At 34.9% G+C, this 14,554-nt stretch overlaps 1 protein-coding gene and 1 long non-coding RNA gene across 2 annotated transcripts in view; one reads left to right on the top strand and one right to left on the bottom strand.

Annotated features, from left to right (window-relative positions):
• The window catches only part of viaf (viral IAP-associated factor), a 26,484-nt gene extending 17,437 nt beyond the window's left edge, over nucleotides 1-9,047 (top strand). The window contains exon 5 of the mRNA XM_046625716.2: nucleotides 8,796-9,047. Within this exon, the coding sequence (XP_046481672.1) occupies nucleotides 8,796-8,932 (137 nt within the window). The 3' untranslated portion in view covers nucleotides 8,933-9,047. The remainder of the gene's footprint in view (nucleotides 1-8,795) is intronic.
• Nucleotides 3,224-14,554, bottom strand: LOC124218963 (uncharacterized). Its single transcript, XR_006883267.2, has 3 exons — nucleotides 14,397-14,554; nucleotides 7,240-7,414; nucleotides 3,224-3,397 (listed from the first exon to the last, which is right to left on the bottom strand). It is a non-coding gene; the product is annotated as an uncharacterized lncRNA (long non-coding RNA).

Raw genomic sequence — 14,554 nt, 5'->3', positions numbered from 1 at the left:
ATTGCTTTTATAATATATTTTGATGCAATTCAAATCTTGGTGCAAAATCTACATAGCCACTGTGAGTCACACTCGTACTTTTATTTTGGCTGTATACTGGTTTTCAGTGATTGTTCGGTTTCAAGAGATATCCTTTTGTAAGGATTTTTTTTCGATTAATAAGTTTTTCAGGTGAAGAAGACGATAAAGTTACTACACAAAACACCATAGCATGTATGCGTGTAATTCGATTACCACCAATTGCAGAAAAACCATTTCTATTATTGTCGCATGAATCACAAAGTTTATTGGACATTTGTATTTGGCATTGCATGCAGTTTTGTGCTTTGGTATTAGTCAAGATAAGTGATATAACACGCGGTCTGTAAAGACTGACTATAGCGTCCGCGCAACAGATTTACATAGTTTTAATCATTGAATTTAGTGTAACCCTTAGGGGTTGTCTGCATATTACATAAAATGTTTATGGCGAGGAGGGGGCAGAATAATTACTTACTTGATAATATTTGGAGGGAGGGGGGTTCTTATAACTTTTCTAAGGCAAGGTATTTTTTGTGCAATTGCTATTAAAAATAGCATTTTGAAATCGTAAATAAGTAAAATTTGTTTAAATGTAAACTTTTGTATAATGCAGGATGCTGTTGTTTGTATCAATGATGTTGAAAGTAGATCAGATAATGCTGTTGAGAAGATTTATGCTGTAAGAAGCATGATCACACTACGAGCATACACAATAATACACATATTGAAGAGAAAGTCTTAAAGGAATCAAGCGTAAAAAAAGTTGGTGGCAAGAATATCCTGTTTCACAACATACATGAAACCGAGGGTCGTAACTCTGACAGAGATAAGTTTCCCCTCGCTTGGGAATACATTATTTTATAGCAGCAACATCAAAATTGTTAGATTATAGAAGACGTCAAGTACAAAGTCTATACCGGTATTGGTCACATTCGACACAGTGGGGCAGAATCCCAAAAAGCTGGCCAAAAATCAGAAAGTGGCGTAAATGATTTTAAATTCTTTCCTCGGGGGTTTTCGGGGTCGCTGATTACGAAACTGTTATCAGAATCACGATTTTAAAAATGGCGGACCCAAAATGGCAGACATAACTTAACTAATTAGTCAAATTATTCAGTAAAAAATACCCAATCGTATTTCTTAAGGGTTTTTGGGATCACTGATTATGAATTTGTTATTGAAATGTTAATTTGTAAAATAGCAGACGCGATATATGGTCGATTCCGTAAAAATTTTCAATTTTTAATATTTTTAAATAGAAAATATTTCATGATTTTTTTAGGTTTGAATGAGTAAAAAATCTCTTGAGCAATGTATTTATTTATCAAAAGTTTTTTGACTGCAAAGTTTGCAGCAAATGAAATACCTCTTATTTATTTCTAGTAACAAAAATCTTGAATGTCATCTTCGATGTTCGAATCATTCGATTCCGATTCTGATGTTGACCCGCTTGTATCTAAATCGGAATCGTTCCTTGTCTCTTGTATGATGACTTCAGGTTGTTTAAACATCTCTCTAGCTTCGTTATATAGAGATTTCGCCGGTCTCTGGGGCAATTTCCTGATGCTTGAGAGAAATGGATCTGATGTTACGAGAAGCCTATTGAAAATGTCTCTCATATTCGATTCTCTGGAGCATTTTCTTGAATGATGTAATTTGTAGTTCTTAATGTCCTTATTGCGTGACTCTTGGGCCTCTTCAGAAAGTTCTTCTATCGGTAAAAGGGCATATTTTACAATTTCTGCTCCGTGCATCAACACTTTATGTACATATGTTGGCATGTAATACCATGGATATAAAGCAACGAATAAACGGGCAGTATTTACACAATAGTCTTTGAATTTTTCATCGTCTATATCATATCCGGTCGAAATTACCTGCAAAATAACATGAAATCGGTGAATCATATTTTCATCAACTCCTGTAATTTCAGCAGATGTGGCAACGTTTTCGAAAAAACGGCGGGCTGTATTTCCATCGTTTGAGCTGCCAAAATATACCAACGCGCTGTAACGTAATAATCAATGCATTACATTCACACGTCCGTTAATGTCACGCCACGTATTTCTCCCGAAAAATTAGTCTAACTATTCGTTGAGCAGTCCTGAGCAGCCAGTTTTTTAGTATATTATACTTTATACTATACACTATTAGTTCCTTGTCGAAACGAGGCCGAGACTCGCGAAGACATTTTTAAAACTCTATTAGAAAATCGATTTGAGAAAAAACAGTTCAATTTTTTATGTTTACTTGTTGCAAAATTTAAATATTTCTAACATACAATACGCAATAACTGTGCATAACTATATATTCTGCATACCTTCAGAAAGTGATTCCATTTTGGAGAATCCAAATTGCGATAGTTTCGTCCGTTTCACAGCACTTTGAAACAGGCAAGAATTTTTTGACGCGTATACTTGTTTAGTGCGTACCGAACGACGGCTGAATGTCGACTGATGCCGAGGCGACCCTAGAGCAGGTACATACCTGCTAGGTCCGGAATTTCATGCTAAGACTACCTGTAAACCAGATCTTGACGTATATAGACGAATACATACAATTCAAAAATTTGATTTTTGGCCAGCTTTTTGGGATTCTGCCCCACTGTGTGCATTCGAAGAAACTGAGCACGTAATCTGGGTACTGCAAAATGCTAAAGTCATCACCAAGAATAATAGTTAACTTTCATAGGACAGAAATCGTAAGTGAAGAGAGTTGTTCAACAATGTTTTTTCTGAATTGGATGACAGAAAGGGTAAAGGGGAAACCGATTTGGTGATTCGATTGATACATGGGATACCGAAAATTATATCACCCCAACGCGGTAGTCAAGCGGTACAAAAATAATGAATTATAATAGTGGAATTAAAATTTACTATAAAAACATGTAAAGCCTCAAAATGAAGTTCGTTGACTTCATGCCCAATAGGATAGAGTGGTATTGTTGGGTGTGAAGGTCAATGTCGAAATAAACTTTTATTTATAAAAAACCAAAACGTTTCGGTTGGGCATATTTCGACATTGACCTTCACACCCAACAATACCACTCTATCTTGTTCGCTACAAGGGTTAACAACATTCCTTTAAATTTATCCCCAATGTTGTGATCCTACTAGTTAGCTGTAACATAATAGTGCCTACTGACACCTGGTTAGACAAACATGGCGAAAACTGTCATATAGTGTTAAACGACTACCTTATAGGTATATAGGTGCGACCGTAATGTTCTCTCTTCCAATTAGTTTCAAGGTGTTGAGTTATGATATTTTTGAAAAAGTTTCGTTAGAGACTTCGGATTGACTATGAAGACAGAATAGTCAGTAGTCTACTCCCAACAACGGCGTAGTACAAATATTCTTGCGCTCCACACCGTCTCCTTGAACAACATGAAAGAGAACAAAGGAAGGTTTATAACAGAGCAGACACCAGCTGAGTATACTAATCAAAGATTCGATTGATCTCAGTGCAGAGGGCTTTAATGAACTTGACTCGTATCTATTCAAGATAATCAACTGTAGTACCCTAATCAACACATTTTGTCTCGTCTCCTCGCGTCGATGGTACGATACCTGATGAGGTTGTAAATCTCACCACCCTTTTGGTGGAGTAAAAAGGACGTCACGCAAATACGGGAACCCGCGCGCCAACTTAATCTTGCGCGGTGCTTTTATTTTAAAAAAACTTAATACTTTATTCAAGTATACGTTTGTTACAACGAAGATTTCAAGTTATAGGTATCGAATTAAGAAGTTAGTAAGTGGACGTGAAGCTAACAGTCAAACAGTGGGTGTGACGTTAACAGTTCGATGGTTGTGGCTAGACTGACTTCCGTGATTGACAATTTCGAGTTCCTTAGAAAAGAAGGCGTTGACGTTTACTTCGTTATTCGAATATTAAGAAACAGATGATTGGTCACGCAGATCGGAAAACCCAAGAAGGAGGTCCAGAGGTCGCCAATCACGGAAGAGTTGTAGTTTAAATTGCCAGATGGAAAATCTGGCGAAAATACTGAGAAAATAAAAAATGTGCGTAGGCTTAAAACGAGGATGCACTGATATAATAAAATTATATTACTGACAGCTGGCACGCAGACTCGACAAATTTCTTGACTTAGAAACTTCCCGAGTTTAAGGAATAAAATCCGAACGTGACGGTTAGCGTGGACACAAAGATTAAAAATATTCAAAAATTGTCCATTTGGCAGTGTCTCGCATTAGAGACGCAAAACATAAGGTTGCCGTATGGACGCAGAATAAAAAAGCAGAAGTTGAGAGATAGAGTTTGGCAGATTGTCAGATGAAGGGTTTATAGCCTTCGTTTATGGCCTTCGTTTATGGCGGTCAGGTACGAAAGCATTTTTCGCATCTGACCGTCCATCGGGTGAAAATTTAAATATAAGAAAAAATCATCCAAAGACAGTACAAACGATATTACGATAACTATAGTTTGTTAGTCTAGATGCTGCTTGATACGCAACACATTTCTCGAAGTTCCTCAGACGGTTTAGCTACTGTCTCAGGGTAGCCACTACGGGTAACAAAAAAATACCATAAGGTGGATCAAAAATATAACACCATTAATTATGACTCCATGTTTAAATTACTTCGAAGCAAATGTAAAATCCTAATGGAAGTGGACTATGGTATATCGTTTGAGGAGACAGAAGTCTACTCTGACATAGTAGCTTTATGGAAGTTTGTAAATAACCGAAGAAGTAACGATAATATTCCACGCTCTTTGTACTTGAACGATTTGGAGGCAGAAAATGGTCCTGACGTAGTTAACTCTAGTAGTGCACATATATGTATTTTTCGCTACTTAGTTATACACACTGGGTCCAGACCCGGCCAACTTTCGTATCATGTAGTTTCCCTGAACTTACGACTATTTAGACATTTCTTTTTTTTTTTTTTTAATATATAAATTCAATTTTCGTTGTAGATTTCAAAACGGCAAAGATGTAAGTTTGAGAAAGAAAATATGATATAATTTTTCATCCTTATCAACAAAACCTCCAGAGGGGAAGTAGGTCGATTTTCGTTCCAATTGACATATGGCCCGTTCTCACGTGTCACTACTGTAAAAGTACAATTTTCTTGGATACGTTCTTTATACATTGAATCAAGAATAACGAGAACCGTCATTGCCGATCTCAAAATCGCTATGATTCAATTATATTGCGTAAAAGCACAAAAGCAGAACCTACGTATATTTCTATGTTTCTAGGTAGGAATAATACGAAATAGGTTTTAAATTCGACAAGAACGTTTTGTTGAGTACAAAAATAGTTTATAAGGAAAACTTTATTCTATGTGGAGTGCGCAATTTAAGCAGAGCAGTGAGCGATGGTACTCGCGTTCCGAGACGCGGTTGCCTGACTACGAGTAAACATGGGGCTTGCCAATAATAAAATCAACGAATAAACATTTTCTTTATTTATTCTGTGACTTTACATGCACTTAGCAGCGAGTATACGTATTATGTTACACATCCATATCAAAATCACACTTATAATAAAAAAAAAAGACAAAATGGTAATATCTAAAGGCTGTAATAAAATCGTTTGAATTTGTTCAATATAACTTATTTAAAATCGAACCAATGAAAAAAAATGCATGTATTTACTTCGAAATTTCGACCGATTCGTACACAGTTGGGTCTGAGAGACCCGAACTTGTTTTTAGACCTGTACAGTTCGGCAGCGAATCGACGATTAAGGGTCTGCCCAGCAGAAAAAATGGTATAGGAAGGATCAAAGTGAATTTACGCGTCAGGGCCGTATCTACTACGGTAAAGAGCCTTGTGATGTTAAACTTTTGAAAATTTGTGCAACCTAGAGCAGGCAGATTGAAGGCTCTTCCAAACTGATATTGATAGTTTAACAAAATGGTGTGAAACAAATGGCCTAAGATTCAATGTAAAAAAATTTGATGGCATCAGTTTTCCAAGATCGTAAAATGTATATACTGTTAGCTATAAACTCCACTTGCTTCCATTAGCCTATTCAAGTTGAACCAAAGATCTCAGAGTGATATTTAACGTTCGAGTGAGGTTTATATCATATATTAACTTCGTAAAGGACATCGTCCTGAAGACACTGTATTTTGTATCAAGAGTTTCGAATGACCCTAAGATTACTGAAACAATAGTACCACTGTATATTACGCTCCATCCGATATTGATCTAGTTTCCTTATTATTTCTATTGAAAATTTTCAACAACAAAGTCAATTGTCCCGCAATTTTCAGCAAATTTAATTGTAAGTAAGAAATTCCAGGCAGATTACTTGGACATAGCTCAAATTATATACACTGATTAGACCAAACGAAGTTCAACACAGGTTGGTTACTGAGAGGCTCAGAATTAGTTACAACAAAAAATCTGGTTGGCTTGATTTTTTTTCTGGATTCATTGGAAGATATAAAGTTTTATGCGGAAATAAATTGTGAAAATACGAATAAACTTTCGCAAATATCGTCAAAATTACAGTTTGTGATCAATGGGGATCTGGGTCCCTTCCAAGCACACAGACGGAGTCAGGCTCCAATACACATTTAACAGTAGATTGCGCACCAAAGAGGTAAAGAAGGTCTTTTTGCGCCGAGTGTAAATTGCAAACATGTGAGAAAAAAAAACTGCCTCCATGGTGCACATGATATTTTACGTAACAAACGTCTATTTTACTTACAAGATGTTTCTTTACAGCGGAGTACAAAAAGAGCATTTTTATGTACTCCAATGCTCTCTTTTTTGTACTGATGTAAAAACGATTATTTTACGTATGGAACACAGGAAAAAAAGATGCGTAAATCGTGTTAGTATTACCTAAACTATACATTTAATGGATTGACCTAATAGACCTTTGATAACTTTAATGACTGTTGTGATTATATCAGTAGTATTTACTTGTTGTAAAATACGCAATTTACTGTCTGATATAATTTTGTTATTTTACGTTTTCATGTGCCCGATGGGTATGAATTTCAGTACAGTAGAACCTCGTTTATCCGAGATAATATGGGGAGAGCCTACCCCGAATCAGTGAAATCTCGGATGATACGGAAAACATATACAATTCAAGCCATTGCGATGTTCTCCCATTGATTCTAGAATCGGAAATGTCGGGTTTATATCTTGCAATGTAAAAAATCTCATGAAACTTTTACAAGTTTATGCGTGTTCAAACAAAGTAGCGTCACAAAAATATTTCATACTTACAAGGCATAGCGGATTATTCTGTTTCATCCAAGGTTCTTCGTATTATCCAAAGATATAGCTCGGTCAATACAGAGTGCTTGGATGAAATGGGCGTCTCGGATAATGCGGAACCTCAGTTAATCGAAGGTCGGATGAGCGAGCTTCAACTGTATTTGTAATGGGTTAACCCGGTGAACTGAAGTAAATAATGTTTGTATATATTGTCACATCGGATTTACTCTAAGCTTAACCTGGTAAATTTCAAATATTTTTTACAAATTTTGAATGTTTACATAGTTTTTAAATGTGATGTAAGATTTTGAGGTGGGGAGGAAGGGAGGCTTAACGAAGTTCTATGATTTATTATTTGAGGGGAAGGAGGGTTCACAAACACGAAAAATCAACTTATATAATATATGGACAGCCCGTTACTGATGTATACGTAATATTGTAGGCTACTGTATATGTCATACAAGGTGGGGCATTTAAAGTGTGACAGGGCAATAGTACTCAAACTACCGATGATACTCAAAAAAGTTTCAGATGAAAGTTACATTGTTTGAAAAGGCCGTCATACTGGACCATATTATTTATTTTTCGGTGGAGGCGCTGAAGCTACGTCTAAGTCAACGCCACTTTTTTAAATGGAACAATGTATTTTTTTTCTACGACATTATTACTGACTTTGAGGAAAATTTGGTGATCTCCAACACAAGATCATTCTAGGCACGCGAAGTATTAAAATACATAGTCGAAAAATCGAATCAAATCAAAATAATTATTTTCAATTGTTAATTCGCTGATGAAAAGATCGTCCAACTTCAGCCAACATTTGTGGTGTAATTTCAGCACATGCTCGGTATATTCTTTTATTCATGTCGTCAGGCGTGGTAGGTGCCGCCACGATTACGCGAAACGAAAACAGCGAATTTACAACGTGTTACAATTGCTTACAAGTCGAGGGTCATCATTTCGAGCAGCTTCTGTAGGTAGACGCAAACCAAGGTTAGTAAATCCTTTGGCAATAATTATTTTGATTTGATTCCATTTTTCGACTATTTTCGTACTTCGCGTGCCTAGAATGACCTTGTATTGTAGATTACTGAATTTGCCTCAAAGTCAGTAATAATGTCTTAGAAAAAAAATACATTGTTCCATTTAAAAAAGTGGCGTTGACCTTGACGTAGCCTCAGCGCCTCCATCGAAAAAGAAATAAGATGGTCCAGTATGACGGCCTTCTCGAACAATGTAACTTTCATCTGAAACTCTTTTGAGTATCATCAATAGTTTGAGTACTATTGCTCTGTCACACTTTAAATGCCCCATCCAGTGTGTCAACTGATACAGAAATATTGTATTGTTTTGTGTACAAGTCAAGGTTCTTGGTGTTGGAACGACTAAGAAGATTCATACTTGATTTTTATTACTGGGATTGGCTTTATGTGTTATTAATTGAATTATAACTAAGTTAAAATTTCAGAATTAAAAATCGACTTGTATTTGCACAATATGAGACTATTCTATGAATTATTTATCTATAATTTCATATTATGGAATCATATTTCCTCTATTTTCAGAGCTAGAATGGTTACTGGGCCAAGCGAAAGCAGTCCCCACAAAGATAAGTGAAGATCCGAGACCAAAGGTACGTGATGTACTATTTTCAACTTTGAAGAATCAAAACGATGATCTTGCCGATGACAACGATTGGTGACAGAGCTACTTGATTTCGATTTTAACTTCACACAAATTACGAAAGAACAGATTTTATCTAACAGAATTTATAATATAAACGTAATAAATAAATAAAGAAATATATACAAAAATAATTTAAAGATTTTATTTGTGATGGTTTTTCTGCAACAGTCAAATTGTGGTATTTTACTCACTCCCTAGCTGTTGCATTAAATGTATTGCAGAAAGTGTTTTAGTATGGAAAAGGAATGTAAGGTATGGTTCGACCTTCATCACAAAGATACACGAGATGCTCCCCTTCGCCCCACACAAACTTCATGCAATTCGTGATACTGATGGTGGAAAAATAAAGATTATTAGGCCTCTGCAATGATACTTACAATAGCAAGATAAAACTATATGACGATAGTGAAGCTGTACTGATGTATCAATTTTGTACAGTGAGCCAAAAAAAGAGGAGTCAGTAAGGACGTTTTAGAACGATGTCAGATTTACTTCAAACTGTGGTATTTTATTCACTTCGACGAGATTCACAACCCACTAGAACTGTTTGTCAGAACAATTATCATATTTTAATCGAGCTTTTTATTAATCTGTCGATTTGATTTATCAATAAGTAAGTCAGCCCGTAATTACATGGTTTTATTATAAATAAGGTTAATCTGATCCAAGATCTAATTATAATAAGGCTATATATTAGAGTGTTTCAAAAAAACCGACTATTTTTTTTTTTCGAAGAACATTGAAAAATCTTCCGAGTGTCCCTCAAAAATGACCTCGGTAAATTATGAGCTCTTGATATTGATATTTAGAGGTGGCGATTCTCAATTTTCTATTTCCCATTTAAATAACATGGGAAAAAATTTTTTTAAAATTTAGAATTTTATTGCTCGAAAATGAATCAGTGTGAAGATATAAACAAAACATATTCTTGTAGGAAATTTTACGCTCTACAAAAAAGATCTGAATAAAGATTTGCGTAAGGTAAGTCGTTTCGGAGTCATCAGGCCTCAAACATCGAACCGTTTGAAATAATGATGTTATTAATTTATAAATGCTACAAAATTGACTCATATCACTTAAATACACAATATTATTGATTTTAAAATTAAAACTATAGGCTTCCAATGAAATGTTAATTAATAAATTTCATTAATCAACGATTTGAGTCAGTTTTGTAGCATTTATAAATTAATAACATCATTAATTCAAACGGTTCGATGTTTGAGGCCTGATAACTTTGTGCGTAAAAAGTAATTTTTTCTTAAATAAAAGAATAATTGAAAAATATTGTATCTCTCTATCTAATAAAAATGTTCTGAACAAATGAACTGGTAAAAAATATTATAATAACAATAGTATAAAGAAGATTGCAATAACAATAGTATACGCATGAAGTTGGCGGTGGGGTGAGATGCCGAAAACAAAACAAAAAGCATCTAGCAAACAAAACTTCCTTTGACAGCTGTCATCGGCTGTTTATGACAGTCTTTGACAAATAATTTTATAGGTATTTGTTTCTGACACGCAAAAAATAAACATGCAAACGAGAATTATCAAGATGATTCCCGACGGGAATTGTCTTTTTCGCGCGCTGGCGTATTGTGTACATACGGCAATCAAGATCGACACCCAGAGGTGAGACTGAGTATCGTTTCAAATATATCATACTGGCAAACATGTCAGCAGAAGTAATGAAACAGAATTCGAGGAGAGTTATATCAGAGAAGAAATAGGTTTCTTTGGATCCTGTAAATCCTTGATCCGGTTAACCACTAAGTAAGGGCCTTCCCAGTTTCTTTGTAGTTTCGGACACCGTCCTTTCTGTCTTCGAGGTTGAAAGAGCCAGACAGAATCTCCGGGATTAAATTTTATATCCCTGGCTCGAATATCATAACGATTTTTTAATTTGTCTGAAGCCATAGAAATTCTAATTATAGCAAAGCTATGAATTTCTTCTACTATGGGGAAAATAATAACTATAGCAAAATAAGTCGCCAAATGGAATTGGGGATGCATGGCATCGGGGGTTTTGTACATGTGAGTGGATTCGTTTACGAAAACAATCTGAGCAGACCTGCATAGGGAGCCAATAGCAATGTCGGGTTGATCGGAAACAACCGATCAACAGTTGCGGACCTGTCATCAAATCAGCACAAATAAATTCACCTGTCTAACAGATAGTGTATAAGGAAATAGTGAGGCGCGTAGCGCCGAGGTGGGGTTGGCGCGCGAAGCGCGCAGGGGCGAAGCCCCTAGTTTGAAGAAAAAAATAGAAATACACGTGATATGTGTTTGATGTTTTTTTGTTAATACATAAATCAAAATTGAATGTCGACTACATATGATCAATAGCAGCGGTCAATATGAATTTTTAGTCTGGGTTCTGGATGTCAGATTTTCATTTCTGTCACGTAACTAATTATAAAAGTAAAATCAGTTTTATTAGATAAAGTTTGCTTTTGTAGAAACCAGAACGATATTTCGGATTTTGAGAAAAATTACCTATTTTCTTTTCTTATTTTATTGTAAATAACAATTAAACAAACTTGAGTTTCGCATTTAAATCACTTTTATTCAAATATGATAATCACAGGCCAAAAGAACATTTTTTTTTTGCGTCATAGGTATTCAATTTTAATTCTATACATCGAATAGTAGCCAAAATATTCATTTATTACTTATGAAGTTTGGTTTTGTCTTTTTTACGTTGATAAATAAGTCTTGAAGTTTTTAGTCATAGGTATGAACCAAAAACTTAAATACTTATATATCAACGTAAAATAGAAAACAGCATACTTTATAAGTAATAAATGATAATTTTGATTATTATTCGATGTGTGGAATAAAAAATGGGTGCGTGTACTTATGTACGCGCGTGAGAAGTTATACTTCTTTGGCATCATTAAATAATAAATATTCAACATTGATAATTTAATAATATTTAGTATTAATTATATTAAATAATGATATTTTAATTTATGTATATCAATAAATAATACATACGGATAACTAACCTCAATTATATTGGAGCACTTGAAAAAGTATTTTAGCACAATTTTTTCACTAATATTCACAAATAGTAAATAATATTAATCCAAATATTCAATTTAAATCACTACTGAATATATTTTATTGCCACATATATAATTCGCACTTGTATGAAAATAAAACACGTGTTGTGACTGTAAAAACTAAAACCATGTGGATAAATATTTAGCTTTTTTTCGAGACTTAATGAATTCGGTTGAGTGGGCAACTACATCCTGTTAATTTTGTGTTACAGTGATGCGCGCGCATCTTGAAATTTCACTCTCATCAGTTTTTCATAACGCGCCTAAAGAAGTATAACTTCAAAAGTTTATTCATTCAAATATAAACTGAAACAAAATAATTTTTTTTGTTGACCTTCGTAATTTCGGTTTTTTTGTACTCTGCATCCACCACTAATGGCGCTAGTAGTTGTCTGATAAGCTTGCGCGCGGTCAGCGAGGGCAGCGAGCGTGACAAAAGTCTACTAGCGCCACGTAGAGGAACTAAAAAAGGGGGACAAAACGCGTACAATTTTTTAGTATATGAGCAGTGGTGAGTGTCAGGGGGCTGGTATGAAGCGTTAAAAGCATTGTCTTGTGCTACTTATCTCCATGTATTGAACAAGGATAGTACTATGATCTGATCGTGAGTAATTGAAGTGGTTTTTTCATTGTAATCTTATTGATTATGACAAATGGTTCGAACTAATTGTCTAGACATCAAAATGTAGAGATCGAGTGAAAGCTCATCTTTTCATTTTTCAAGTGATTATATAATAATTTTCCCTCGTTTTTTTTCTCCAAAAATATGAGAAGGAAGTAAGTTTAAAAAAAATTATTCACGGCGTTCTTTAAGGGATCATACTAGTGTAAAGGGTCGAAAAATAGTTGATTATCGTGATTTTTTTTGCGATGTTTAAAATACGCTAATCAGATTTATTTTTTTATGTCAAATCAAAGCACTCATGAAGAACATAAGATAAATTTTTTAACGTTCATTTTATTTTATTTTTTACATTTTTTTTTCTAGCAGCTTTCTGGAAACGTGATATTTCAAAACTGTGTACACTCTCAAACGGAGAGTTTTCAAACCATTCGTCTTAAATTTGTACACAATATTCTTCTCGCCATTTTTTAACTTGCTATGGAAGTTTTTTTTTTCTAAATCTTCATATTTTTTTTTACCCATAAACTGTCGAAAAAATAACCTAAATTCGATACTGTTTTTTCCAAATTTCCGCCATTTCGTCAATTTTGATATAAAAAATTCTGTTCTTCATAAGTGCTTTGATTTGACACAAAAAATTCAGATTGATAAATCAGCATCGAAAAATGTTACGAAAATCAGTTATTTTTGTAGAAGGTATTTTATTTTAAACAGGAACTTTGACAGATTTGACATTGTAGAGAATATTTCGGTTTCGGCCTGAGTTTCGCTTTGTCTCCTGGCTAACAGTCGAATGTCTCCAGGACCGTCTTCCTCCGAGAGCAGTCCTCGGGGCTCTCGAGTCGAGTTGTTCCGTAGCGTAAACATCCGATAACCGATCCCGCATGGTTTTCTGGCTGAGCCAGTCCTCTTCAAAATGTTTACTTCATTTTTCAACCCGTTACACTAGGATGATTCCTTAAGGAAGTAACGCAACTACCCACCTAGTCATAAAAACATTTGCCCGTGGTTTGACGAAAGTAGACTTAATCTGGCAACGTCGCTTTTCATTGATTGTGTGCGCGTGTATATGTATGTCAAATATGCCGTCGACAGCTCATTAGCGGTATCAGTGAATTTCTTTTAAGCGCCAGTTCGATATGCCTGAAGAAAAGAAGCCAAGATTTTATTGGAAAGATGAAATATGTCGTGCAAACAAAAAGCAAAGAATTATAAAAAATGTAATAGCCTGCACGAGTTGTCACATACGTTGAAATTTCAAAATGCGCGCTCATAACCTCGAATATGCGACGTTGCAATATTTTTAGCGATGGTCCGAAAATTCGCTATTAGTACTTTTTATTGTTTTCATTATTCCTCTCATAAGTCACCTTTGAATATTTTTAAGCCGGATAAATGATGTTGAGTATTTCATCTCTCTGCTGTTTACATTTCATTCTGATCTATCCATCAATTACGGAGATATAAGGAATAATGTGCAGCTAACTCCGTCATTTCTCATAAGAGGCCATGTCGAAGTGGCTTGTAAAGATATAAAAAGAATTACAAATATCTCGCGTAAAAACCCACCTCGGATCGTAAAAATTTGTATGAGTTCCTTTTGCATTATAATCGAACATTCTGCCAAGTTTGGTATTTTTCTGTCCATCAATTCTATTTCCTGCGTTACTTCCTTAACTACATGTATATCGAACTTGTACCTAAATTAACGTTATGATTTTGCGATCTTTCTATAAAAATATGTCAGATTACGTATACATAAGTAAATTATACGACACACGTACCCTTCGACGCTAGCCAAACGTGCTGCAAGCACAGAGAATTCGTTAGAGAGAAACTATTTTCGATCAAGTGTCTGATTGTGAGAGAAAAAAAGTCGGTCCACTCGAGGTGTATACCAAAGACGCACGTTACACGTATCCCAATGTCGGTTGTTTTGTTA

This window comes from Neodiprion pinetum, chromosome 1 (assembly GCF_021155775.2).
Source record: "Neodiprion pinetum isolate iyNeoPine1 chromosome 1, iyNeoPine1.2, whole genome shotgun sequence".
NCBI classification, from domain to species: domain Eukaryota; kingdom Metazoa; phylum Arthropoda; class Insecta; order Hymenoptera; family Diprionidae; genus Neodiprion; species Neodiprion pinetum.
Note: the sequence above shows the minus strand (reverse complement) of the source record. Positions and strands in the feature narration are given on the sequence as shown.